The sequence below is a fragment of the Harmonia axyridis genome, chromosome 5 (assembly GCF_914767665.1).
Source record: "Harmonia axyridis chromosome 5, icHarAxyr1.1, whole genome shotgun sequence".
Lineage (NCBI taxonomy): Eukaryota > Metazoa > Arthropoda > Insecta > Coleoptera > Coccinellidae > Harmonia > Harmonia axyridis.
The window spans coordinates 37,183,649-37,209,934 of NC_059505.1; the positions used below are offsets into that span (position 1 = coordinate 37,183,649).

The 26,286-nt window shown below is 34.9% G+C and overlaps 1 protein-coding gene across 1 annotated transcript in view; it reads left to right on the forward strand.

The window, feature by feature from the left end:
• The window catches only part of LOC123681120 (restin homolog), a 127,928-nt gene that overhangs the window by 83,465 nt on the left and 18,177 nt on the right, over window positions 1-26,286 (forward strand). Inside the window, exon 5 of the mRNA XM_045619335.1 lies at window positions 634-720. Within this exon, the coding sequence (XP_045475291.1) occupies window positions 634-720 (87 nt within the window). The remainder of the gene's footprint in view (window positions 1-633; window positions 721-26,286) is intronic.

Genomic DNA, 26,286 nt, shown 5'->3' on the forward strand with positions numbered 1-26,286 from the left:
TTCATCCTTTGTCACATATCGACGCAAAAATTCAGATTTCTTGCACTTAAACAGCTTCAAACTTTGCTCACAATCATTAAAATATTGTTGCTTTCGATCGCTTGTGAGCTCGCGCGGCATCCTTTTCGCACACAGTTTTCTCATGTACCAATATTCGTGAATGATATGATGTACACGCCATCAGTGCATCAGACCGGGAACTTTTCAATTGGCCTAATATATGACAGCTTCTTAGATAGCAGGCTTTTCAAAATGAAACATTTATTGGAAAATCTTTCTCTAATTCATGTAGTCAATTTGTGAGTTGTTTGATTTTGTTGTTTGAGGAATTTTTATTTTCTCGATTGATATAAAAAATAACTTTTGATCGAAAGAATAATATTTGTAGACAATGAAAAATACTTATATTAGTAGAGATCTTAACAATTTTGTGTTAAAATCAGAAAATTAAATCAATGTTATGGAAAGCTGACCAATCCTGGAATAAGAAAACTGCAATAAATGCTATGTCTAAAAAACAAATTCTTGTGGCACTTCCGAATTCAAAGAAGAGTGGAGTACTACAATAAATAAAAATAGTTGGTTAAGAATAAGAATAAGCAGAAGAGTTTGACGTTTGAATTTTTTTTTCAGCCAAAAGACGTCCAGTATCTGCTGCTGAGACTAAACCAGTTAGAAAAATATTCTCTACCAAGGAGAAAAAGTCAATAGTTAGTAAAGGTGAGTCAAAATTACTTTGTTAACTATGTTCTTTTATATTATACCTGCGTCATAACTCAGATAAATATGCTCGAAGTAAATTCAAAATCAGGATAATGATCTTTTCGCTTATTGTTGACAAGGAAAATCCAAAAATTCGAATTACTGAAGAATCAAAAACCTATAGCAACCTTTTGAACACTTTTAAAACGCTAGAATCCCGGCTAGCATATTATTTCATATTTATTCTAAACTCACGTTTTTAGTTCATAGAACAAAAATAATGGTACAGTTATGATAAGAAAATTCACTTTTATCTAGTAATAGAGAGCGAAACTTTGCATAAATAAAATCCTTCAATTTATGCTGAATATTGATCAGCACCAGAGAGCGAAAGTTGTCAGAAGCGTAAAAATTATGAATCAACTTTTCTAAAATATGAAAAGTAATCAATGGAGATTTTAATAGTGCACAGCGAAATTAATTACTCTGTTGGTATGCAATTAGCAGTCGGAATTCGCAACTAGATATAGATTGTTGCGAACAATACTCGAATATTTTCAGTTTTTTTCGTCCTTAATCAATATCCAAGGACGTTTTCTTCATAGAGAACACCGTTATTCTTGAATTCAGATTGTAGTGTACTCGTAAATTACTTCGAGTATATGGATCGACTAAATAAATTTATGGTTTAATGACTTCCATAGAAAAAGTACATAGGGGTTGAATCGGGACTGCGTGGAGGCACTATTACTCTTCAATTAAAACCAGGAAGGTACTGCAGTTTAGGCACCAAAAATTTGGAATAACTCTATTGCTATCAACTAGTTTCGAATATATCAAAAGGATGTTTTTTTTAGAGGTATAGAACTTTATATTGCAATAAAACAACGATGTATTATTCGATTGACATGAATTTTATTTATCCGCAAGATAATCTTGTGGCATTACATTTTAAATATGATTTCTGGCATATGACCGCCACGGCTGGCTCGGATGTAGTCCAATCTGGACGTCCAATTTTCGATGACTTTTTCCAACATTTGTGGCCGTATATCGGCAATAACACGACGAATGTTGTCTTCCAAATGGTCAAGGGTTTGTGGTTTATCCGCATAGACCAATGACTTTACATAACCCCACAGAAAGTACTCTAGCGGTGTTGAATCACAAGATCTTGGAGGCCAATTCACAGGTCCAAAACGTGAAATTAGGCGGTCACCAAACGTGTCTTTCAATAAATCGATTGTGGCACGAGCTGTGTGACATGTTGCGCCGTCTTGTTGGAACCACAGCTCCTGGACATCATGGTTATTCAATGCAGGAATTCAGGAAAAGTTAGTAATCATGGCTCTCTACCGATCACCATTGACTGTAACGTTCTGGCCATCATCGTTTTTGAAGAAGTACGGACCAATGATTCCACCAGCCCATAAAGCGCACCAAACAGTCAGTTTTTTTGGATGTAACGGTGTTTCGACATACACTTGAGGATTAGCTTCACTCCAAATGCGGCAGTTTTGTTTGTTGACGTAGCCATTCAACCAGAAGTGCTAAACAAAATAAAATGGACGTAGTGCGCGATACGTATTAGGCACAGAACCATTATTTTCGAAATAAAATTGCACTATTTGCAAGCTTTGTTCAGGCGTGAGTCTATTCATGATGAATTGCCAAACCAAACTGAGAATAAATCACTTGACAGCTGTTAAATCGGTCGCCATCTTGAACAGTAATGCCAACTCAAATTTATGTACCTCGAAAAAAAAACACCCGTTATAATACATTTTAATCTTCTCGTGCATTTTTTATGCTTATCATATAAACCAATCGAATAGTCGCCAAAAAATCTGATTTAGATAATGAAAACTTGAAATATATGTACATAAAAAAATCAAAAGAAGGTTACCGCTATCTTTGAAAATGGAAAATAGAGCAGTTGCTTCAATTTCATTTTATATCAAACGACATCGCCTTCAGTAGGAGAACATAACATCAGAGACATAAATTTAAATGAGAAGAACCTGAAACAAAAACAAATAATTCAAATCTATCAGAAATCGTCAATTACGTAAAATCATATGCAACGTTTCTTGAACCTGTGAACAAACCCAAGTTACCTATACGAAAAGAACAATAAAGTAGGTCTATCTAAAGTGTTATGCGTAGGCTATTGAATAGGTAAAAGTGTTCCTCTGTTATTTCATTTCCTCTAGATTCTTTATATGCAAGGATTCGAATTTCTCTTGTAGCTCCTTGTCAAAATGAGTGATTTAATGTATACGGTTCACACGTTTTCACCTTTCTTAGCAGATCTCGAGAATTTTATTGTTTTTAACTTCATTTGTTTTGAATAGGGTGTAAAATGATGCAATTTGGGAATTTTCAACAGAGCAACTTGATCAAACAAATGCGTGGTTTCCATCAAAATGCGAACTGATAGATTTTTCAGATCTGGCCAAATTTCTTATGACTTAACTTTGTTGGATTTTCATCTTCAGCAGGAAACATCCTATATAATTGAATTCAAATAATACGATGAACACAAAATGAATCTAGATATCTATCTTATTATTTCGAAAAAAGACCTCGGAAGTCCTTGAAGTCTTATAATTCTCGAGATGCTTTCAGTGAGCATCGAATTTGGGACACCCTGTACATGTATCGCTCTTGAAGAAGCCTATGTTGAAATGAGAATATTCACCTTTCCTATAACCTAAAAAACATTTTAATCTTAGTTCTTCTTTATTTTCATTTCTTAATTTCCTCATCTTGAAGAATATTACCTACATTTCAATATACACTGTGTCCGTAAAGTATGGAACAAATTCATTTTAAGCTAAACAGACCATTTTAAGAAATAATCCTGAAACAAGTCGATTTTTTATTTTAATTAACCGTATTTTAAAATAATAGTCTAATGTATAGGGTGAATTACTTTCGAGTAATGACGCCACCGTCATTTTTTTTAAATTGAACACCCTCATTTTGTCTCAATTTTCCGATTACTCTAGCTGAGCTGATTCCAAAAATGTATCAGATGTTGATTCCAATTGGTACAGGGTGGACAAAAATACAATAGTTTTGTGTGTGCTAATTAAGTAACTCGTAACATTCTTTATTAGTTAAATTAACAATATTATCAAAAATACTTATTGTCTAGCGTCAATTGGTTTGATTGTAACACCCTGTAGTTTGTTACATTTTTAGATTAATAAAATGAGCTGTTTCCAAACATGTTTGGTGCTTGTGGTCTAGCAGACAGAATATGAAAGAAATTATTTCTTATTTTTATACATTTTTATTAATTTAAAAATGTAACAAACTACAGGGTGTTACATTAAAACCAATTGCCACTAGACAATAAGTTTTTTTTGATAATATTGTTAATTTAACTAATAAAGAATGTTACGCGTTACTTTATGAGCACACACAAAACTATTGTATTTTTGTCCACCCTGTACCAATTGGAATGTGATACATTTTTGGAATCAGCTCAGCTAGAGTAATCGGAAAATTGAGACAAAATGGGGCTGTTCCATTTGAAAAATGACGGTGGCGTCATTACTCGAAAGTAATTCACCCTGTATATTAGATTATTATTTTAAAATACGGTAAATTAAAATAAAAAATCGATGTGTTTCAGGATTATTTCTTAAAATGATCTGTTTAGCTAAAAATGAATTTGTTCCATACTTTACGGACACAGTTTATATGTTCCTCTAACCTTAAAAACTTTATAACTTCAGTTCTTCTTTATATTCATTTCTTAATTTCCTCATCTTGAGGAACAGTACATTTCATTCTATGCTAAGTAGGTAGAGTATAGAAAACATCACATGGTAAATTATAAATCACTCAAACGAATTTCTATGTAGCATAAAGCTAGTTCTTCTGTTTTCATCTATGAGTTTTTGCGTTGAAATCTTCTCACTGATAATTTATTACTTCTGACACGTTCTCTCAAGATTACCGCACTTAAATTATCACCAAATGAACTTCTAGAAACTTCTTGTGAGAAACGTACGCCATTATTGTTATTGGAACATAGAATATACGCACTCTTGTTTTCTCGGATACAATCTCCGCTACCATTTGATTAACACTTCCTTCAGTACCATCGCAAAAAGTACCGCACTTTGTCTTTGTGATGTCGTGAGTACTCCTAATTACCGGCTCATGAATTATAACATAGCTAATTAGGCGCTGGCTAGATCCACGATTGGAACGGCGTTATGAATTTTCGTTATCTGTTCGTCTAATTGCAGCTTTCACGTCTAGATTGGTCAAAATCACGGTCGGTTAACATTCGATGGTGATTGCGTGGAAAGTTCGAAATGGTTTCAGTTTTAGAATCTTCTTATCACGCGATCTGTTGCATACGAAGAGCCAGCTGCTTGAAAGCGGCTTTAGAAACGGCCAAATAGGTAGTTTTGCGAACATCAGCTCGGAGAAATTGATATACAAAATTGGGTTTTTTTTGCGAAAAATTTTATGTGGTTACATATTCTGAAACGAAAAGAGTCAAGATCTTTCCTACTTCTTCAATTTGAACTTCGCAATTCAAAATGCAACTAGTGACACTGCACTAGGACTACTGAAAAACACCTAAGACAAGGGATACCTAAAGTCAAAAGTGATAGTCAGCTCAAATAAATCCATTGAATGATCAATACTGAAATATATGACAGTTTGAGCAATCTTTGGCAGTGACAATATAAACATTCTCGAATCACGAAGTTTCAGTACAAACAGAATAGTATAGAGTTTATGCAGAGAGTTGATGCAGGTACTTACGCATTCCTTCCTGGGAATGATAATACACTCAACAGAATTATACCATCATTTGATTGAATTGAATAGAAACATCAAAGAAAATGTTACTCCTTTATAAAGCCACTAACGTATTGGTTTCCAACATAAAAAAGCAATTTCTATAAATTAATACAATGATATATTAGCCAATTGAATAATTCAAAAAACAACTGTAACTAAGTGGTTTCAGAACCAAGTATGGTTGGTGTGTAGTTATTTTTGTTATTTGAAAAAAGGTGGAAAACAAAAGAATTTCGTGTGCTGATAAAATATTGCTTTCTGAAGGAAAATATACAGTTGAAGCAAAATCTTGGCTTAATGAAGAGTTTCCGGGGTCTGCACCAGGAAAATCAACCATCATTGATTGGTATGCTAAGTTTAAACGTGGTGAAATGAGCACCGAAGACGGCGAACGCAGTGGACGCCCAAAAGAGGCTATCATCGAAGAAAAATCAAAAAAGTTCACAAAATAATTTTGAATGACTGTAAAGCGAAGTTGATCGAGATAGCAGACATTGTGAAGATATCATCTGAACGTGTACATCATATCATTCACGAATATTTGTACATGATAAAGCTGTGTGCAAAATGGGTGCCGCGCTAGCTCACAATTGATCAAAAGCAACAACGTGTTAATTATTCTGAGCAGTGTTTGAAGCTGTTTGAGTGAAATAAACCTGAATTGTTGCGTCGATATGTGACAATGGATCCATCATTTCACTCCGGAGTCAAATTGACAGTTAGCTGAGTGGACTGCACACGATAAACCGAATCCAAAGCGAGGAAAAACACAACAGTCAGCTGTCAATGTTGTGGCATCAGTATTCTGGGATGCGCAAGGTATAATATTCATTGATTACCTCCAAAAGGGCCAGGCCATCAACAGCGATTATTACATTGCGTTATTGGATCGTTTAAAGGATGAAATCGTTAAAAAAACTGCCCCATTTGAGGAAAAAGAGGTGCTGTTTCATCAGGACAATACGCCGTGTCAGAAATCAATGAAAACAATGGCAAAATTGCATGAATTGGCCTTCGAATTGCTTCTGCATCCACAGTATTTGCAAGATCTGGCCCCCAGTGACTTTTTCCTTTTCTCAGCTCTCGAAAGAATGCTCGCTGGAAAGAAATTTGGCGCAAATGAAGAAATAATCACCGAAACTAAGGCCAATTTTGAAGCGAAAGACAAATCGTGCTACAACAGTGGTATCAAACAGTTGGAAGATCGCTATAATCGCTGTATCGCCCTCGAAGGCAACTATTATATTATATGTTGAATAATAAAATCGAATTTTGCCAAAAAAAATGTGTTTAACTATGTTATAACTCTATGGCCTGTTATACAAACAAGACACCGTTGTTCACATAAAAATGGTCTTTACTTTTGTGGAATCTTTTACTTCAAAATCTCCAGATATCCAGAGCCTGCTTCCTAATACAACCTCGGAAACAAGTAATCTCGATTACCCTTCAACTTTCCCTATCTCGAGATCCTGAAATCGGAATCTGAAGAAAGTTTCTTAGTGTTTTGCGGACTTTCAATATCAGATAACCTATCCTTTCATAGAAGTACCCGAGAACGGTCAAAAGATCAGGTTCAGGAAAGTAAAAGTGAAAATTTGCATGATGACCGTTCTATGAACGGTCAGGTGTTGTTCTAATCCATCCAAATGTTTATTCATAAAACGTTTAACGAAAGAATTTAGACCATAGGCTGCCGAACTCGATCGGAGTATTGTACCTACACGGTTGTTGATTTTTATGAACGGGTTATGTAAAGTAAACATAGGTGCGTTATTATTATGAAAAGTTTATTACTCAAAATTTCAACGTAATAATACCTTTCGTGATTGGTCGATAACTGTGTATTTCGTGATCTTTTGTAGGTTGAATATGTTCGGGAACTGATTGTTGAGTCGAAATGCAGTCGACCAAGTGTTTCTTGCGAGATTTTCGTACATAATAAAGAAGTCATCGGTATACTCACGTTTTTTTTTTCTAGAACAAGAACAGTGAATGAAATTTCTGTGGAAGATTTGACTGTCATAATTATGACTTGTAAGTAAGATGCATAGAAAACCTGGTGTGCCTACTTATACCTGTAAAATTCTCAGACAAAACGGGAGATTTTTTTGATTTATATCTACCAGATTTCGAGGGATCGCGTCTATTTCAGATGGCGCATACAGCGTTTATATTTGACATTTCTCTCGATTCTTGACCCTCGTGAACTTACCTATAGAGTATAGAACAATACTATTTTATAAACTTTGCGCGTGACAATCTTCTATAGTCTGTCATTATATTCCATTCATTTCATTAAAAAAAAATTAATAGGACTAAATTGTAATTTATTGAGAAAGTTTGTAAAGTATTTCATTTTTAAATGGCACCAGGCAGATAGCGGGAATTCGAAAATTTTTGAAGAGCGCCACCTTACAGAACTCTGGTTAAACTGAACACCAAAGCAACAGGTGGATATCTTAAAAAGTCTGAAACTAAATCGAATCTGTGCACACATCAGGTTTTCTATGCATCTTACATGTGGGATAGGTGACATGTTAGTTTAAAATCTTCAATGAGAGAGTATTTTCATTTTGAGCAACTTTTTAAGAACCTTCAGATCAACCCTTGGAGAATGGTAGTTCTCACAAAAATTTTGCTACGTTGCCACGTCAATCGAAAATGATAGAAAATCATTATTTTTTCGAGAATTATCTACCCCTTTATGCTGAAAATATGGACTCATACATTATTTCAACAGAGGATTTCTGCGGTCACAAGAAACACTTTGCACTCCATTACCTAACCAAAGGTTGAAATGATATATCTTATATATTTGAAAAAACTTCAGTGTACAGGTTTCCATGAGTGGCATAGCTCTCTATGAAACTTTAAAATGGCTACATATTTTCATTTAGGTGGAATCATAATAAATAGTAAAGGAAAATGTGTCCGTTTAGACCTCAGGAATCTACTGTTAAAATAAAGATACTACTCAAATACTCACCCTGTATATTGACGCTTCGTAGTCGTTTGGATCACAGCTGGTGCTCCTTAAAATTCTCATCTACTTCTTATATAAATAACTATTGTCGATTATGAATTCATTTTATATCAGTTGTCTTCAATCATAGAGTAATAAACATAGAGGGAGTATACGCAATTTTTTCATGTCCCCCAACATGGTTAGATTACGTTGTCGGATTGTGATATATTTACAAATCCACAATTTCACTATATCGTTATGAATGTATATTATATTGAATGAAATATATTTATTTGAGTGATTTTCAATTGAATATGCGAATTTGAATATTTGGAATCCGATATTTTTCCTAATTGTCGAATTTATAATAAGCAGAATATTTATTATTTTCTGTATCTACCTGCTGAAATCCAAGGTTTGGCAATTTTTGCTCTCCTAGTGTCATCGGTTGTTTCACGTCGTTTGGCGCGCTTGAAGTTTGTTTTCTGAGTTTCTGATTTATTTAGGTATTAATTTCAATATATTTTGAGTTAATATGAAACGTTGATTCACTATGGGACATAAGAAAAGCGTTCTTTGTGGAGAAACTCGCGAATTGATTGAAATATCGTATCACTGATATGTTTTCATTTTCGCGCGCTTCATATCAAATTTGATAGTTCATGTTGGGGACAAAATTTGCTTACTGAAAATGACATATTCTCTCTCCATCTATCTTCATTACTCTGAGTCTTCAATGAATTTATTATGTAAGTATAGAGTCTCCGAAAATGAATTTTCTAAATGACAATCCATAATTTTCAGTCTTCATCAAAATCCTCAGAGAATCAAGTTAGATAAATCAAGTGACTTCAGTGTTGAAACTTGATTCTATTTCTGATTTCTCTATGACGAATAGTCGATGACTCAAATGCGCCTGACTCTTCTTTCTGGAACCTGTAAATTCAGATTCGTTCACCACGTCCATCTATCTTTTTTAAGGTAAATCTGCCTTTGTTTCTTTTCGGTGGAACTGTGTTCTTCTGGTCAGCTAACCAGGTATTCCGTTAAGCGGTCAGATACCGTGCAATGAAATTATAAATTATTCCGCTAATGAGATCTGATCAACAAAAAGCAGTTCGAGTTTAGTGCATTATTATTCTTGAAGCACTCTAGAAAGTGCAGAACGTATCTTTCGATTCGAGCAGTAACTTTAATACTTGCTGAATTTATTGTTTGAGGAGTCGTAGCCATAAAGATTCATTATAAAGTTATATTGCCTTTTTTATTGAAAGCAGAAATGAATGGACTCGTACCGATAAAAAATGTGAGCACTCATACACACTTGGAAAATATAGGGAACGGACTAAATCTCAACGAAGATTGTGGTGTACAACTTTGCTTCCTATTAAGTGGTATCCGAAATAAATAGATCGTAGATGTCATACAATAAGCTTAGGTATTTGTAAACGTAACGCCATCGAAATATTAGTCGATTTGTGTCTGCATCATAAAGTTTTTCTCGATTAAACATGTCAGCTTATGAGCCAAATTCTCGTCATTTGCGGGAGGTTTTAATTTTCTGCTTTATTATGAAGAAATCTGCGGCTGAGGCTCATTGAATGCTCTCAAATACCTATGGTGAGGCCGCTATTGGTGAAAAAACGTGCCGAGAGTTGTTTTAAAGCTTCAAGAACAGTGATTTTGATGACCAGCATGGCGGTGGAAGAGAGAAGGTTTTCGAAGATGCAGAATTGGAGGTATTACTTGATCAAGGCTCGTGTCAAACGCAATAAGAATTGGCAGGATCATTGGGAGTGACGCAACAAGCCATTTCAAAACGCCTGAAAGTCATGGGAATTATTCAGAAACAAGGAAATTGGATGCCGTACGAGTTGAAGCCGAGAAATGTTGAACGGCGTTTGTTTGCTTGTAAACAGCTGCTTGCAAGGCAAAGAAGACGATAAATGGGTTCATTACTATAATTGCAAGCGCAGAAAATCATGGGGATATTCCGGCCATGCATCCACGTCGACGGCCAAATGGAATATTCACAGTTGCAAGGCCATGCTCAGTATTTGGTAGAACCAGCTCGCCGTAGTGTATTATGAGTTGTTAAAACCGACTGTAGTTCATTTTCTCTTAAACCCTTTGGCAGATTTTAGCAATTATTTTTCTCATGAGTAGCGTGATTTCTCGGGAATCCTCATTCACCCCGTTTTTTGTTATATACAGGGGTGAACAAAAAAAAGAGAAAAGTAAGGTTTTATTCAGAACACCCTTTGGAGTGATTCGTTGTCAGACTAGACTGTTTACGAACATTCAGATGTTGCCTCATCTTTTCTGAAAATGTCTCCTTTTTATTTATTACGATATTTTCAAGAGAAATCACAGTACTTCATATGGTACCATTGTTGAACGACAAATTGATGTTTTGAATTGCTCTTTAATTTAATTTCATTTGATACACTGAACTAAAAGTGTACATAAATTTTATGAAAAAGTTGACTGTTCTGATGAATTCACTTATCATTTCCCAACAGATAAGCAGAAACATTAATGCAATGAAAAATCATTATTCCTTATTTCTTACCCTTAGACACATTAACAAACCGTTCTTCTTGATATTTACTTGTCCTACCTCTAGAACAGGATACGATAGTCTTATTTACAGAATTAATTTCTAGTATAACTTTGAAAACACACCTCAAGCACATGAGTGTTTCTTTCACGGCTTGACTCGTTTTTGAAATGTTTGTATAAATGTAAAAAAAAATGGATAATATTGACTTTTTATTGAAATATAAACATTTCAAGCAACCACATAACATTCAATTTGAAATAAACATATCATCAATGACAACAAACCAAAATCGACGAGAACCTCCAACGTCCAACAATTTGACAGCCTGAACAAACGTCAAACAGACTGTCATTCATGACAGATAATATTCAGGTATACCAACACAAACGCCAAATCGAACCAATCCACTTCCGCAGTGACCAATTTGTCCTGCTGGATCACCTGGGAACTTCTCCAACCGATTGTGCCATTCCCTAAAGAAAGTCCGATGGTGAGGAGCACCATCGTCTGCGGTGAGGCAGTCGCTTACCGTTGTCTGTTCGAAGAACCTCCAGCTCTCTTACCGGTAGTCCGCTTCAAGATCGGCGTGTTAAAACGTCTACACCGGCTGTCGGTGAAGATAAGACATAAGTGCCACTTATGGGACCGCTCCGTAGGTTCTCTTCGTTTTTTAGTGCAAGTGTGGTTGATGTTAATAATAACAGTATGGGGGTCAGAGGGAAGAAGAACAAGTTCAACAGTGATCTAGATATTTTCACCGGTGATACGGAAGTGCTGAAGGGCAAGAACTACCTGTGGACTTCCTTGAAGATACAGAAGAATAAAAAAGGTAATGGTTGTGGATTGAGGTCGGATGGTGTTTGATGCCTTGATTGCTTTGGATATCTGGAACGTGGAATTATCTAAGAAATGTGAAATTTCGCAAAAATTATTTATAAAACTTTCATTGATATATTTTTCATTTCTTGGTAATGTTAGTATTATTATTTTTTATATCACAGTTTAGGCTATCATCTGTAAGCAATTATTTTAACCAGAAGAAAAATGATCAAAAAAACAAGTAGCTTATGTCCTTAGCAGTCGAAATTCATCAAAAAAAACTATACCCTAGTAAGAAGCCAACACATCAAATAACTACGTACACAAAGACAAATACGATTCAGACTTTTGTATTTTTTTTTCAAAGTGTTCCTAGATTGGAGGTACAAACGAAAATGAGAGATTCCTTGGATACTTTTGATGAAAAAAGTCCTATAGATATGGGTCCGAAAACTCTTTGTTTTCCAAATACAGAGTGTTTTTGTAGTCCTACTTTTTTGTGATGATTATACGATTTTATCGAATCTTTATGGAGCATTTACAGAGAAAAGCACCTAAACTAATAATTCATTTATTCATCGTTTACTAACTGGATGATAATTTGAATTTTCCTGAGGATTTAGAGAGAATTGTTTTAAATTTTTTCTCGAAATTGGTAGCAGATACGACAAAACTACAAATAAAAAAGTTTAGTCTTCAACCAAAGGTTTTTTTTCACATTTTTCAAACTACTAGTGGTGCAACGAATAAAATTTCTAGACGAAAAAGGCAACCACTGTTCCAGGAAGAAAAAAAATATCACCCTGCAGATTTGCAGTCGGATTTTGCCTATCACGTGATGTGAACTCTAAATTGGAGTATCTATGAAAAATTTCAGTTAAATATCTTATTAAATGTAGATGCTGTGAGAAAAAGAAATATTAAAAAATCAAATCGTAACACCCTGTATCTCGAAAACAAAGCCCATCGAATTATAGAAGGAATCTTTAATTTCGTTTGTTATTCCAATTAAGGAACACTCTGTTAATATAAACTGAAATTTGTATATGAGATCAACTCTTCATTCAATACAAAATGTTAGTAAGTAATTTGTGTTAATGGATTTTTTCAATTTTTTCATAAATTCAATTGAATTTTGGTCGTACCATGTCTGATACAAAAATAATTAATTGTAATTCATGAAATAATCAAAAATGAAAAAGTTCAGTGAAGTTTTCTCAATTATATTCATTCTCTGAATTAACTATTCATGGAAAATAAAAGTCTTATCTTCAGTTCATGTGTTCAAATTGATTTTGCGGAGCCAAATTATGTATGGAATATTCTTTTGTGTACTTTGTTTAAAAGAAGAACAAATATTTCATTATTGTAAAACCAAATATATCGTGGGTCTCAAGGACTTTTTCATTTAAACAATTAGCAATCATATTGGTGGTTAGTCTACATGGTTAGCTTAGGTTTGATGATTTTCGTTCGAAAATAAATTTGACTCTATATGAAATGTCCACAATTCCCATTTTGAATTGCTGAGAATCCAAAAAAAAATTATAAAATTTTGATACGTGATATTGTCAATCGTTTAGAAAACGCAAAACGTCCAATTTCTTTTTTTAATCTGCTTATTACATAGGCAATTTGGTGCAGCTCCATCTGCCTGAAGTGTTTGACCTTGAAGCGACCAATGGTAATTGAGAATTAAAGCCAGAGACCCAGAGGGTTAGATTGTTTCAAAGTGTTTCTGACGTAAGATGGTGGTGCTGCATCAAAATTTATCTGAGTTCTCTTCGCATCGCACTTGTCTTATTATCAGTTGAAAGTACATAATATTATTATTTGATTGTCGAAAACTACATCAGATAAGAAATAATATCTTTCGAAAATGAATAACACCTGAATTTTAAATATGAAACGGACATTTCTAGTCCATTGTTCCCACTCGAGATACCAACCTAACAAATTAAAATTAGCATCAAACAATAAAGTTTCATTACGTTACTTTTTTGTCCAGTTTAGTAAACCCATAGAGTAATAAACATAGATAGAGGGAGTATACGCAATTTTTACATGTCCCCAACATGGTTAGATAGATTACGTTGTCGGATTGTGATATATTTTCAAATCAACAATTTTACTATATCATTATGAATGTATATTAAATTGAATGAAATATATTTATTTGAGTGATTCCCGATTCAATGTGCAAATTTGAATATTTGGAATCCGATATTTTTCCTAATTGTCGAATTTATAGTATGCAGAATATTTATTATTTCTCGTATTTACTTGCTGATATTCAAGGTTTGGCAACTTTTGCTCTCCTAGTGTCATCCGTTGTTTCACGTCTTCCTGCGCGCTCGAACTTTGTTTTGTGAATTTCTGATATATTTAGGTATTCATCTCAAAATATTTTGAGTTGATATGAAACGTCGATTCACTATGGGACATAAGGAGTGCGTTCTTTGTGGAGAAACTCGCAAATTGAGTGAAATATCATATCACTGATATGTTTTCATTTCCGCGTGTTCAATATCAAATTTGATAGTTGATGTTGGGGACAAAATTTGCTTACTGATAATAACAAATGCTCCCTCTATCTTTGTTTATTACTCTGAAAGTAAACCCAACACGATTCTTCAAGAGATTCATCTTGCCAATCTTCTCCATCGTCTTCATCTTTTGCCGCCACAAAATTATGACGGTAAAAGAGGAAGTTGCACCGTAGTTCCCATTCATTTGTTTCATTGTATTTTTCGGAATCTTTCCGCTGGCTCAGTTTCCAAACAGTTGAAGAAATACTATCTGGGAAATTATGATTCACATAATTGCATCTTTGTTCAAAGCACGTTGCATCATTTCTTGCAGCAAGGTCAAAAGGCCATTGTATTCATATTGATGGTTCGTGGTTTGGTTTGGCGGTTGTACTATGAGATAATTTGATCTATTGTAGGATTACAATCTGATTGGATAGACATTGATTGAATGAAATGGGAAATGTTGATTTATTGTTCTATCTAGACTCTAGAGTGTTTTATGAGAATTGAGTAATGACTTCTAGGATTCAGTTGATGTACTGTTAAAGGTTTTTTATATAGACTTCTATTTTCCTGGCTTATGTCAGAGCTTCACATTCGGAAAGAAATGATCTCAAGTTATTCTTCAGTGACGTAGTTTTTATAAGATTAATGTCACATTACCACCAAAATAAGAAACGAAAATACAAAAAGTATTACCTAGTTATAACTGTTATAAACATGTTTTCTCTAATTCGAACTGTACATTATTCTGATAAATGATAAAGAATGCAAAATATCTGAAATCACTGCATGTAGAATAAACTTTTTACCATATTTGGAGCTATGCATATAGGAATAATTCGATTTTATTATTCAACATAGTTGCATTCGAGGGCGATACAGCGATTATAGCGATCTTACAACTTTTCGATACCATTTTTGTAGTACTGTTTGCTTTTCGCTTCAAAATAGGCCTCAGTTCTCAGTTGCGGCGATTACTTCTTTATTGGCGCTAAAATTCTATCCAGCGAGCATTCTATTGAGGTCTGAGAATAGGCAAAAGTCGCTGGGGCCAGATCTGACGAATACGCTGGATGCAGAGGCAATTCGAAGCCCAATTCATGCAATTTTGCCATTGTTTTCACTGATTTGTGACACGGCGCATTGTCTTGATGAAACAGCACCTTTTTTCCTTCAAATGGGCCAGTTTGTAAACAATTTCATCCTTTAAACGATACCTTGCGCAAAATACTGATGCCATAACCTTACCAGCTGACTATTGTGTTTTTTCCTCGCTTTGGATTCGGTTCATCGTGTGCAGTTCACTAAGCTGACAGTCGATTGGACTCCGGAGTGAAATGATGGAGCCATGTTTCATCCATTGTCACATATCGACGCAAAAATTCAGGTTTATTGTTCTTGAACAGCTTCAAACACTGCTCAGAACCTTTAACACGTTGTTGCTTTTGATCGATTGTGAGCTCGCGCGGTACCCATTTTGCACACACGTATCGTTTGAAGGTTGGTACTAACTAAAAGTCATATGGATTTAATACTAGCACCGCCATATGTGCATCAGACCGGGGGCTTTTCAATTGGCCTAATAAATATGGCAAGTGGTGCCATCCTATTCAAACTATTCTTGCACCATTTTCAGCTTGAAATTTGCAAATTATGGATGTTTATTTCACATTGCCTCGAAGATTATGTGCGAAAAATTATAACTCGATTTTGTCAGAGACGTACCTATTTGGATAAAAACAGCCATATCTTTTTTCTTTGAATAACAAATGACTGGTGTGATACCTTTTTGAAATCACTATAAAATAGACAATTAGTTGGTGTAATGTGCAGCAGTAGCTCGGTAATTTTCTTTCCTCTACGATGGGCTAAACTTCATGAACAAAATAATTCACTACCAAAATTTCCAATAAAAATATTTCTCATAGCCCCCCTTTAAAATGTTCGGAGGATGTTTTTAATGTAAACGTTGAAATCATTCTTCAGCAATATTTCACTGAAAAAATTAACCAAAAAGATGTAAAATTGTTCCAACCGTAAGGACAAAACTATTGAAAGGGGCAAAAATTCATTATTCTCCAAAAAACAAAAATATCTCGAAAACGGTAAGACTTTTATAATAGGAATTTTATCATAGCAGGTGGGTTATCCTTTGATCTACATTCTCCCTCGGTTTGACGTGGTCTTTACGGGACACCCTGTATATGTGCAAAAACTCTGTAAAATCCTAAAGATTCCACGTCCCATAATTTTTCCAGATTCCATTCAACCATAAACACGCAGACTGACAGAACAGCAGTCATAAAATTTCATAAGATCACCGATAAAATCGAAACCATGAAACAACTTTTACCTAAAAGCTTGTTTTCCCATTTTCTACAGCACTTACAGATACAGCAATTAATCGAACATATCAATTCAACTCACATAACTCTAATTAACCTCGTTGATTCCACACACACACACACAAGATCTGTGCGCTTTCATAGAGCAAAATCTAACAATTATTTGTCGAATGTATTCGAAGTCATGAGGTACATAGAAGACATGACCTAGATGGGATTAGCTACGCTGGTAATTGAATTATTTTATTGAAGAGCGATGTTAAGATTATATCAGTCGGTTTGTAGGGACCTCTTACAATAGAAACGTTGTATAGTGAGATTATACCATTAAACATATGAATGGCTGATGCTAATGAAGTTCTTTGACATGCTTATGAATCTGGTGGATAGATAAGATCAATTCTGAATTTATTATCTCCAGTTATTTGAGGAATTTCACTACAACATGGGGTTTCATATGAATGTTGAGTGTCGAAATGAAGGTTGAGACATTGAAACTCAACATTTTATACAACACATATGGAATTTATTTTTTAGAGCGACTTGAATGTGGGTTCAAGATTTTTAATGAAATTAGAATAACAAGTTCAATGATATAATTACGGAGTAAAATCTGGCAGTTGTTGCAAAAAACTGAATAAAATATTGAATAAGAAGCAAATTATGAATCTCATTTTATTAATGAGATCATTGACAAAGAATCGAAACGAGTATTTACATATAACGGGTGTTTTTTTCGAGGTACATAACTTTAAGTTAGCATTACTGTTCAAGATGGCGACCGATTTAACAGCTGTTAAGTGATTTATTCTCAGTTTGGTTTGGCAATTCATCATGAATAGACTCACGCCTGAACAACGCTTACAAATAGTGCAATTTTATTTCGAAAATAATGGTTCTGTGCGGAATACGTATCGCGCATTACGTCCATTTTATCGATGAAGCGCACTTCTGGTTGAATGGCTACATCAACAAACAAAACTGCCGCATTTGGAGTGAAGCTAATCCTCAAGTGTATGTCGAAACACCGTTACATCCAGAAAAACTGACTGTTTGGTGCGCTTTATGGGCTGGCGGAATCATTGGTCCGTACTTCTTCAAAAACGATGATGGCCAGAACGTTACAGTCAATGGTGATCGATATAGAGCCATTATAACTAACTTTTTCATTCCTGGATTGAACAACCATGATGTCCAGGAGCTGTGGTTCCAACAAGACGGCGCAACATGTCACACAGCTCGTGCCACAATCGATTAATGGAGAGACACGTTTGGTGACCGCCTAATTTCACGTTTTGGACCTGTGAATTGACCTCCAAGATCTTGTGATTTAACACCGCTTGACTACTTTCTGTGGGGCTATGTGAAGTCATTGGTCTATGCGGATACGCCACAAACCCTTGACCATTTGGAAGACAACATTCGCCGTGTTATTGCCGATATACGGCCACAAATGTTGGAAAAAGTCATCGAAAATTGGACGTCCAGATTGGACTACATCCGAGCCAGTCGTGGCGGCCATATGCCAGAAATCATATTTAAAATGTAATGCCACAAGATTATCTTGCGGATAAATAAAATTCATGTCAATCGAATAATCCATCGTTGTTTTATTGCAATTTAAAGTTCTATAGCTCTAAAAAAAACACCCTTTACATATGTTATGAATGAAGAACCGATGAATATTGAAGGTATTAGGCCAATTGAAAAGTTCCCGGTCTGATGCACAGATGGCGCTGCTAGTATTGAATCAATATGATTTTTAATTAGTACCAACCTTCAAACGATACGTGTCAAAATTTGACCGAAATTCGACCATTAGTTTGTGGGATATTGCGTTGTGAGTGTAGCTACTTTTATTATTTGAAAAAAGATGAAAAAAAATAATTTCGTTTGGTGATAAAATATTGCTTTTTGAAGGGAACAAATACAGTTGAAGCAAAATCTTGGCTTGATGAAGAGTTTCCGGGGTCTGCACCAGAAAAACCAACCATCATTGATTGGTATGCTAAGTTTAAACGTTGTGAAATGAGCACCGAAGACATCGAATGCAGTGGACGCCCAAAAGAGGCTGTCACCAACGAAAAAACCAAAAAAGTTTACAAAATAATTTTGAATGAACGTAAAGTGAAGTTGATCGAGATAGCAGACATTGTAATGATATCATTTGAACGTGTGCATCATATCATTCACGAATATTTGTACATGAGAAAGCTATGTTCAAAATTAGTGCCGCGCGAGCTCACAATCGATCAAAAGCAACAACGTGTTAATGATTCTGGGCAGTGTTTGAAGCTGTTCAAGTGTAATAAACCTGCATTGTTGCTTCGATATGTGACAAAAAAAGGGCTGTTTCTTCAAGACAATGCGCCGTGTCACAAAACAATGGCAAAATTGCATGAATTGGGCTTCGAATTGCTTCTGCATCCACCGCATTCGCCAGATCTGGCCCCCAGCGATTTTTTCCTGTTCCCAGACCTCACAAGAATCCTTGCTGGAAAGAAATTTAGCGCCAATGAAGAAGTAATCGCCGAAATTGAGGCCTATTTTGAAGCGAAAGACAAATCGTACTACAAAAATGGTATCGAAAAGTTGGAAGAGCGCTAAAATCCCTGTATCGCCCTCGAAGGCAACTATGTTGAATAATAAAATCGAATTTGGCCAAAAAAAAGTGTTTTACTATGGTAGACCGGGGACTTTTCAATTGGCCTGTTATAACATGCCTATAGTTCTAGTTGAAAAAATAGACTTTTGCCATTCAACCCATGAGTTGAACCTTTTATTTGGACGTCGAGAAATCAAAGCATAGATTCACCCAAGATCAATAATTATCCATTTCTGCATCGACAATTTTTTAGAGCGACCAAGGTGGTGATTATAGAAAATCAACATCTCCTAGGTGTTCTTTGTACAGAATCAGAGGCTACCGAGATGAAAAGCACCACAAGTAAATAGAACGTGAAATATGAAATACTCAACTGCACATCTGCCAATCTTGTGATTATAACTGTGTTTCGAGATTCGTTGTTTTCTATATTTATCAGGGAAGGACTTCACATGAAATGACATCTACCATTAAATTTTTTAATGAGATACTTTGAAATGAGGTAGCACGATCAAAATATCAAATATGTCCTCTTTATGAAGAGATTTCTGGGAATTAATGGAGCAATCTGACATTTTTTAAATCGAGTTTGAAGCCTTTGTGATAAGATCAGTTGAAAGAACGTCATATGATGGTAGATTTGTACGAATTATAAAAATAAGTTACTTTGTAATGACAAATACCTTATTTTAGAATTGCCGTTAATTCTATTCATACTTACAAAGACGCTTTGGTTAATTGGACTATACTAAAAAAGCTCAGGTTTTTCGGTGATTGTTGGATATAGAACTTGAAACAATAAGTACATAGACGTACAACTTTACTTCCGCCGTTTTTTTCCGAAATTCGAGGCTTTATTGTAAAAAATTGGTTATACATTTATGATTCAAAGTATTGTCCATCGCTGGCCACTACTTTCACCCATCTTTCGGGCAGCGTGCGAATCCCGCGTTAAAAAAACTGGTCATCTTTTGAATCGATCCAAGTTTTTACTTCTTCATAAGACCGGAAGTGCTGGTCAGCCAGACCATGTGCCATTGATCGAAACAAGTGATAGTCCGAGGGAGCAACGATTAGAGAATACGGCGGGTGGTGTAGGACTTCCCATTTCAACGTTTCCAAGTATGTCTTGACCATTTTCGCAACATAGGGTCGAGCATTGTCATGCTGTAAAATCACTTTATCATGTCTCTCGTTGTATTGCGGCCGTTTGTCTTTCAATGCTCGTCTCAAACACATTAATTGCGTTCGATAACGATCGCCTGTGATTGTTTCAGCCGGTTTTAACAACTCATAATACACAACGCCAAGCTGGTCCCACCAAATACTGAGCATGGCCAGGATATCCCCATGATTGTTTGCACTTGGGATTATCGTAATGCTTCTGCGACGACGTTTAAAATCATTTTACCACTTCTTAACCATTGTTTAGCCCAAACAACCCCTATCAAACCATTGATTGGTTTGCACAGTATTATCCACATGAAATGTTTTTTATCAATAACCGAAACTCGTTTTTATCCATTTTTCAAACAATAACAAATATTTTGATGTGAAAATAAATTGTTTTACGATCTTCAATCAATTAAAATTCTTATTCATTGAATGGTAATGGTATTCGATCAATTCAACAACTGTACAATGTGTACGTTCAATAAAACGGAAATAAAGTTTTGTGGCCACTGAAGAATGCTAGAGCGATTCATAAATGAGCTGCCAATAACCGTAACAAACAGTTAGAACTAATTGTTTATCATTGACTGGTAAATATTTACAACTAGATTATTATTTATCGCAAGAATTCGTGCCAAGTATTAGAAAAGCCCTCATCTTTGAAGCATAAAATGTTGTTACACTTTTCAGGGCTAAATTCAGACCACTATTATTAGCAATATGATCGCCAGCTAAACTTCATCGATTATTTGCCAACATAAGTCTCTTTTTTTTATATTATCATATGCGTAAAGTATGGAACAAATTCATTTTTAGCTAAAAGAACCATTTTAAGAAATAATCCTGAAACACGTCGATTTTTATTTTAATTTTTACCGTATTTTAAAATAATAATCTAATATACAGGCTGAATTACTTTCGAGTAATGACGTCACCGTCATTATTTTTAAATGGATCACCCCCATTTTGTCTCAATTTTCCGATTACTCTAGCTGAGCTGATTCCAAAAATGTATCGCATGTTGATGCCAATTGGTACAGGGTGGACAAAAATACAATAGTTGTGTGTGTGCTCATAAAGTTACGCGTAACATTCTTCATTAGTTAAATTAACAATATTATCAAAAATACTTATTGTCTAGCGGCAATTGGTTTGAATGTAACACCCTGTAGTTTGTTACATTTTGAGATTAATGAAAAAGTATCAATATAAAGAATAATTTCTTTCATATTCTGTCTGCTAGACCACAAGTACCAAACATGTTTAGAAACAGCCTGTTTCTAATAAAGAATGTTACGCGTTACTTTATGAGCACACACAAAACCATTGTATTTTTGTCCACCCTGTACCAATTGGAATCAACATGTGATACCTTTTTGGAATCAGCTCAGCTAGAGTAATCGGAAAATTGAGACAAAATGAGGGTGTTTCATTTGAAAAAAATGACGGTGACGTCATTCCTCGAAAGTAATTCACCCTGTATATTAGACTATTATTTTAAAATACGGTAAATTAAAATCAAAAATCGACGTGCTTCAGTATTATTTCTTAAAATGTTCTGTTTAGCTAAAAATGAATTTGTTCCATACTTTACGGACACAGTGTATATATTTCCATGTAAGAGCTTGCAAATATGTTATACTGAAAGGTTAACATATTAATCTACGATACTCTATATATATATTGCAGTTTTGGAGAGCATTGGCCTTTCTAATTATACAATCTCAAGATTACCGTCGATCAGTTTGATCAACGAATCCAAACAAGGAAATAACTATCGCGATGTCAGATACGTAGGAGCAGTGAAAGTGATGACATCTGACTGAGAGTGGGTATTTTTCAGTGAAAGGATTTTCGGTGACTGCAGTTCGAGAAATGGTTGAAAAAACCGGTATCTTGATGCTCTGATCGACATCAATAATCACTGGTTTTAGTTATGATTTTCAATTGGACTGTAATCATTCGACGTTTCACTAAAAATGATCTCAACTCTCAGGTTGGAGCCACTGATGAAGAATTTGAAACTATTTTAGAAAAAAAGGAATTACAGGCTCAAAATTTCAGGTTATTTTTGTCTGAGTACATTCATGGATAAAATGGAATCTCGATAATTCGAAAACTACTGATCCGATCGACTTGAAACTTTTGGTTGTGAAGTTACGTCCCAAAATTATTTTTATTAATAACATAAATTTCAATCTTCTGACAATTTCCAAAAATGTTTTTTTGTTATTCATTCCTAGGTATTCTTTTACTTTATTGCTATTGATTCAGGATGATTCGACTTCCATAATGCCACTAGTACTCTACACCTGATTCTGAATATTTTGTGATGACTGAAATTGTTATCAACACACAAATTCCTTATCGAAACGTCTCCCATCTGGATCTTCTGGGCAATTGCATTTTTATTCATCAGATTTTTTTCTCTAGCTATCTTTCTCTTGACCTTACTTGACTCCTTTCTACCCAGCTCTTGTAGATCTAAGATATATCCACCTGCGTTGACAAGAAATGTTGTTGACGACGTTCTCGTACAATGGACAATGTACAAGTTTGGATTTTTGAGATTAAGATATCTAACAATTTTTTCAGGTATTTTAGGAAGGATGTGAATACCACAAGGCTGAACTGTGCATTCACCTTTTCTGTAGGATATATAAAGTTTCTCTATGTTATATGAAATGGTCGCAAGGTTCAATATGTTTCAAATAATCCCACAGGGTCAATGCCACTAATGGATACAACTGCAAAATATCTTTTCCTGTGAGTTTTTGTGTCTGGAATAGTCACAATTATTTGTTTTTCATAATCTTGACACCATCTGTAGACATTTTGACCAACTCGTTAGTTCTACAAGTCCGATTAGTAAAGCAACTTTCATCATCAAACATTCCTTTTCTGTGACTACAAATGAAATGATTGACTTCTTCTCTTGTGAAAATTTTGTTTTTGTAACTGTAAGAACAGCTACGGAAAATTGTCTTTCAACAGGAGCTGAAGATGCTGGCGTTGATAAAAAATCCTTGGCCATTTTGGCCAAGTTTGGAAAGATATTTCTGAAATAACCAAAATCTACCAATAGATTTCATAGGAAAGTGAGAAAACTACTTATAAAGTCTCACATTCACTCGGCGCTCGAGGAATCCCCTTATTTAGTCTAAGCGCGCACGAGATTGCAAAAATACATGCCGTGCGACGCGAGCATATCAAGCTCAAGTAATATTAAATAGCTTGATATCAAGTCAAGCAATAAATATATAAAATCAAGTCAAGCTCAAGTAAGTAATTTTCACGAGCTTGATTTTCAAGTCAAGTAGTTGGTTAAAATGTCAAGATACTTGGCTTGATGAATTTCTATGTATGGCAGTTCCAAGTAACAAGAAAATTAAGATTTTTTTGGACTTGAAGCCCAAGAATCGTCAGGCGGGGTCAGTATCCGGATGGATGACCGCTCAAGCCTAACTCTAGTTTTTTAATATTTAATTAAATGCCAAGTGAGTGTTAATTATTTAATCGCCTCTGGTCGGCGTGCAACAGGAAGGAAATCGCTAATGAGAATGCATGTCACAACTGTCTAACATCGTTATAGCTGTATCAGATGCTACGAATTCATCATTACTTATTGGCAACGGTACACAGCAAACGCTGAAACAGTGACGCAAGACACAAGTTGTTCAGTGTACCAGCCTACTAGATCAGCATCGGTCGTAGTGCGTGAGTTTTCCACAACTTTTCACGATGAAAAACGTGAAGCTTCAATGATATATCTGATCGTAAACAACTGCAACTAGTTCTAGGTCAAGAATTAATTCTTACAATTTAATTGCCAAAAGTGAAAACAAGTTATTATAGTCCAACTAGTGAAAGAAGAAGAAAAAAGTGAAATTGATCTCTATAAATCATAACAGAATGTGAACATCTTTTGAACGCTCTGATTGCGAAATTTAATCAATAACAACAATGTTAGGTGCTCTGGAGTGAAACACCCTGTATACAAGGACTCCCATCGTGACATTGCAAGCAGATTCTGTGATTCGATTCGTCTAAAGGATTAAAGTGAAACCAATGACACAATTTTTTGCTGGTGAATCAAGAATTCACTTTGTTCCATTCAGTGTTTGGTTGATTCCCAGATTTCATTAACATGTCTTCGTAAAAACGTCAGTTAAACTTCTACGTGCGAGATCGCTGCGTTTTTTTATTATAGTGGAAAGGCAACTGGACCATGCGAAATTAGATCTTAGGATGGTTGTAGACGTTGATCATGGTGAGGTCTTCCCTGAGTCTTCTTACTTTGAGAAAGTGTAGAAGATGTAGGAAGAAGTGGTTGGATTGGAAGATCACAGGAAGTTGATCTTTGTGGTCCTGCGTTTATACCATTATGGTACAGGTAATCTCGACCAGTATGGTGGTACCAGATTACTCTTCGAGAGGATATGATGCTGGATAAAGATTTAGGTGAGAAGGAATCTTTTGTAGAAAATGGAAACTTTTCGTGCACTTTACAAATATTAGAAAGTGTCATTTTTGTGTAGTCTTATTTAAGATTGATACAAGAAACAACTCATTGAATACCATTTCTGTTTGTTATTGGTTTTAGACTGATGAGAAAGAAACTACGTTTTGGTCCCAAAGAAAAAAGTCTAAAGATGTTGAATCACAAGATTTTTTTTGTTTTTCGAGAAATAACATGACCAGGAACATTTTCCTGAAAAATTGCGAGTGTTTCGTTGCTGGTGTGTACCACACCAGCAACGAAAGTGAGTGTATGCAGTCTTGTTCAAAATAAACGTCATCCACAACAATACCTTTCAATTCAGGCCATAAACAATAATCAATCATTGCTCGGTAACAAGATCGACGAGGAATCGACAAACCTGGGTTTTTGTAAACACTACGGGCTTCAGCAGCAATATTCTCAATTGTTCTTGAGCGACGCACACGTTTTTGATTTTTCACATCACTAACTTGTCCTAATAGCTCAAAATTTTCCGCCATTTTGACTCTTGCCGACCCAAAAATGCTCCATTTTTGCGAATTGTGACTATTTTTCTAGTGAATTTTAGCAATTTCAAAGCGTTTTTGAATAGATTATCGTTCCATTTTCAGTAATTAAGTAGTTTCACTTGTCAAATGTCAAAATATGACAGCTTCAAAAGAGACACCTGCCCATATAGAACAGTGTATATCTATCTACTGATAGATATGTTTATTTACATTCAAATAAGCATAAACAAGCCACAGTAGAATACAGAATTCGAATTTCAAATACTGCAATTGATTTCCATGAATTTAAAGACAAAAAATAGGAAGCAAATTTGTTTCTGTGAGATTTTATGTTTTTTACATAGGAAAAAAATCTCTTCCATTTATACAATTATCACGAAATTTTGCAGGAACATTCGTTTCACTATTTCGAAATTTCAGTTCGATCTGTTTTCTTAAATTATTGGGAATAACAAAATTTCATATTGATATAACTCCGGAACTATTCAACAGATTTTGTCCATAGTCTAACTCAACTTCTACATTCGTACCCTGAACATTCACTGAAAATTTCAATTCCCTCAAACATTATTTTCGAGACTTATCGTATACATTGCGGTTAGGCGGACGGTCAGAATGAATTTTGACCTCGAATTCTTCATCGGTGATTGAAATCTAATAGTTTATGGCGCATAATTCGAGAATTACTGGCAATTGGGTAAAATGATTTCTTGCTATTCTTTTAGGAAAAGTGT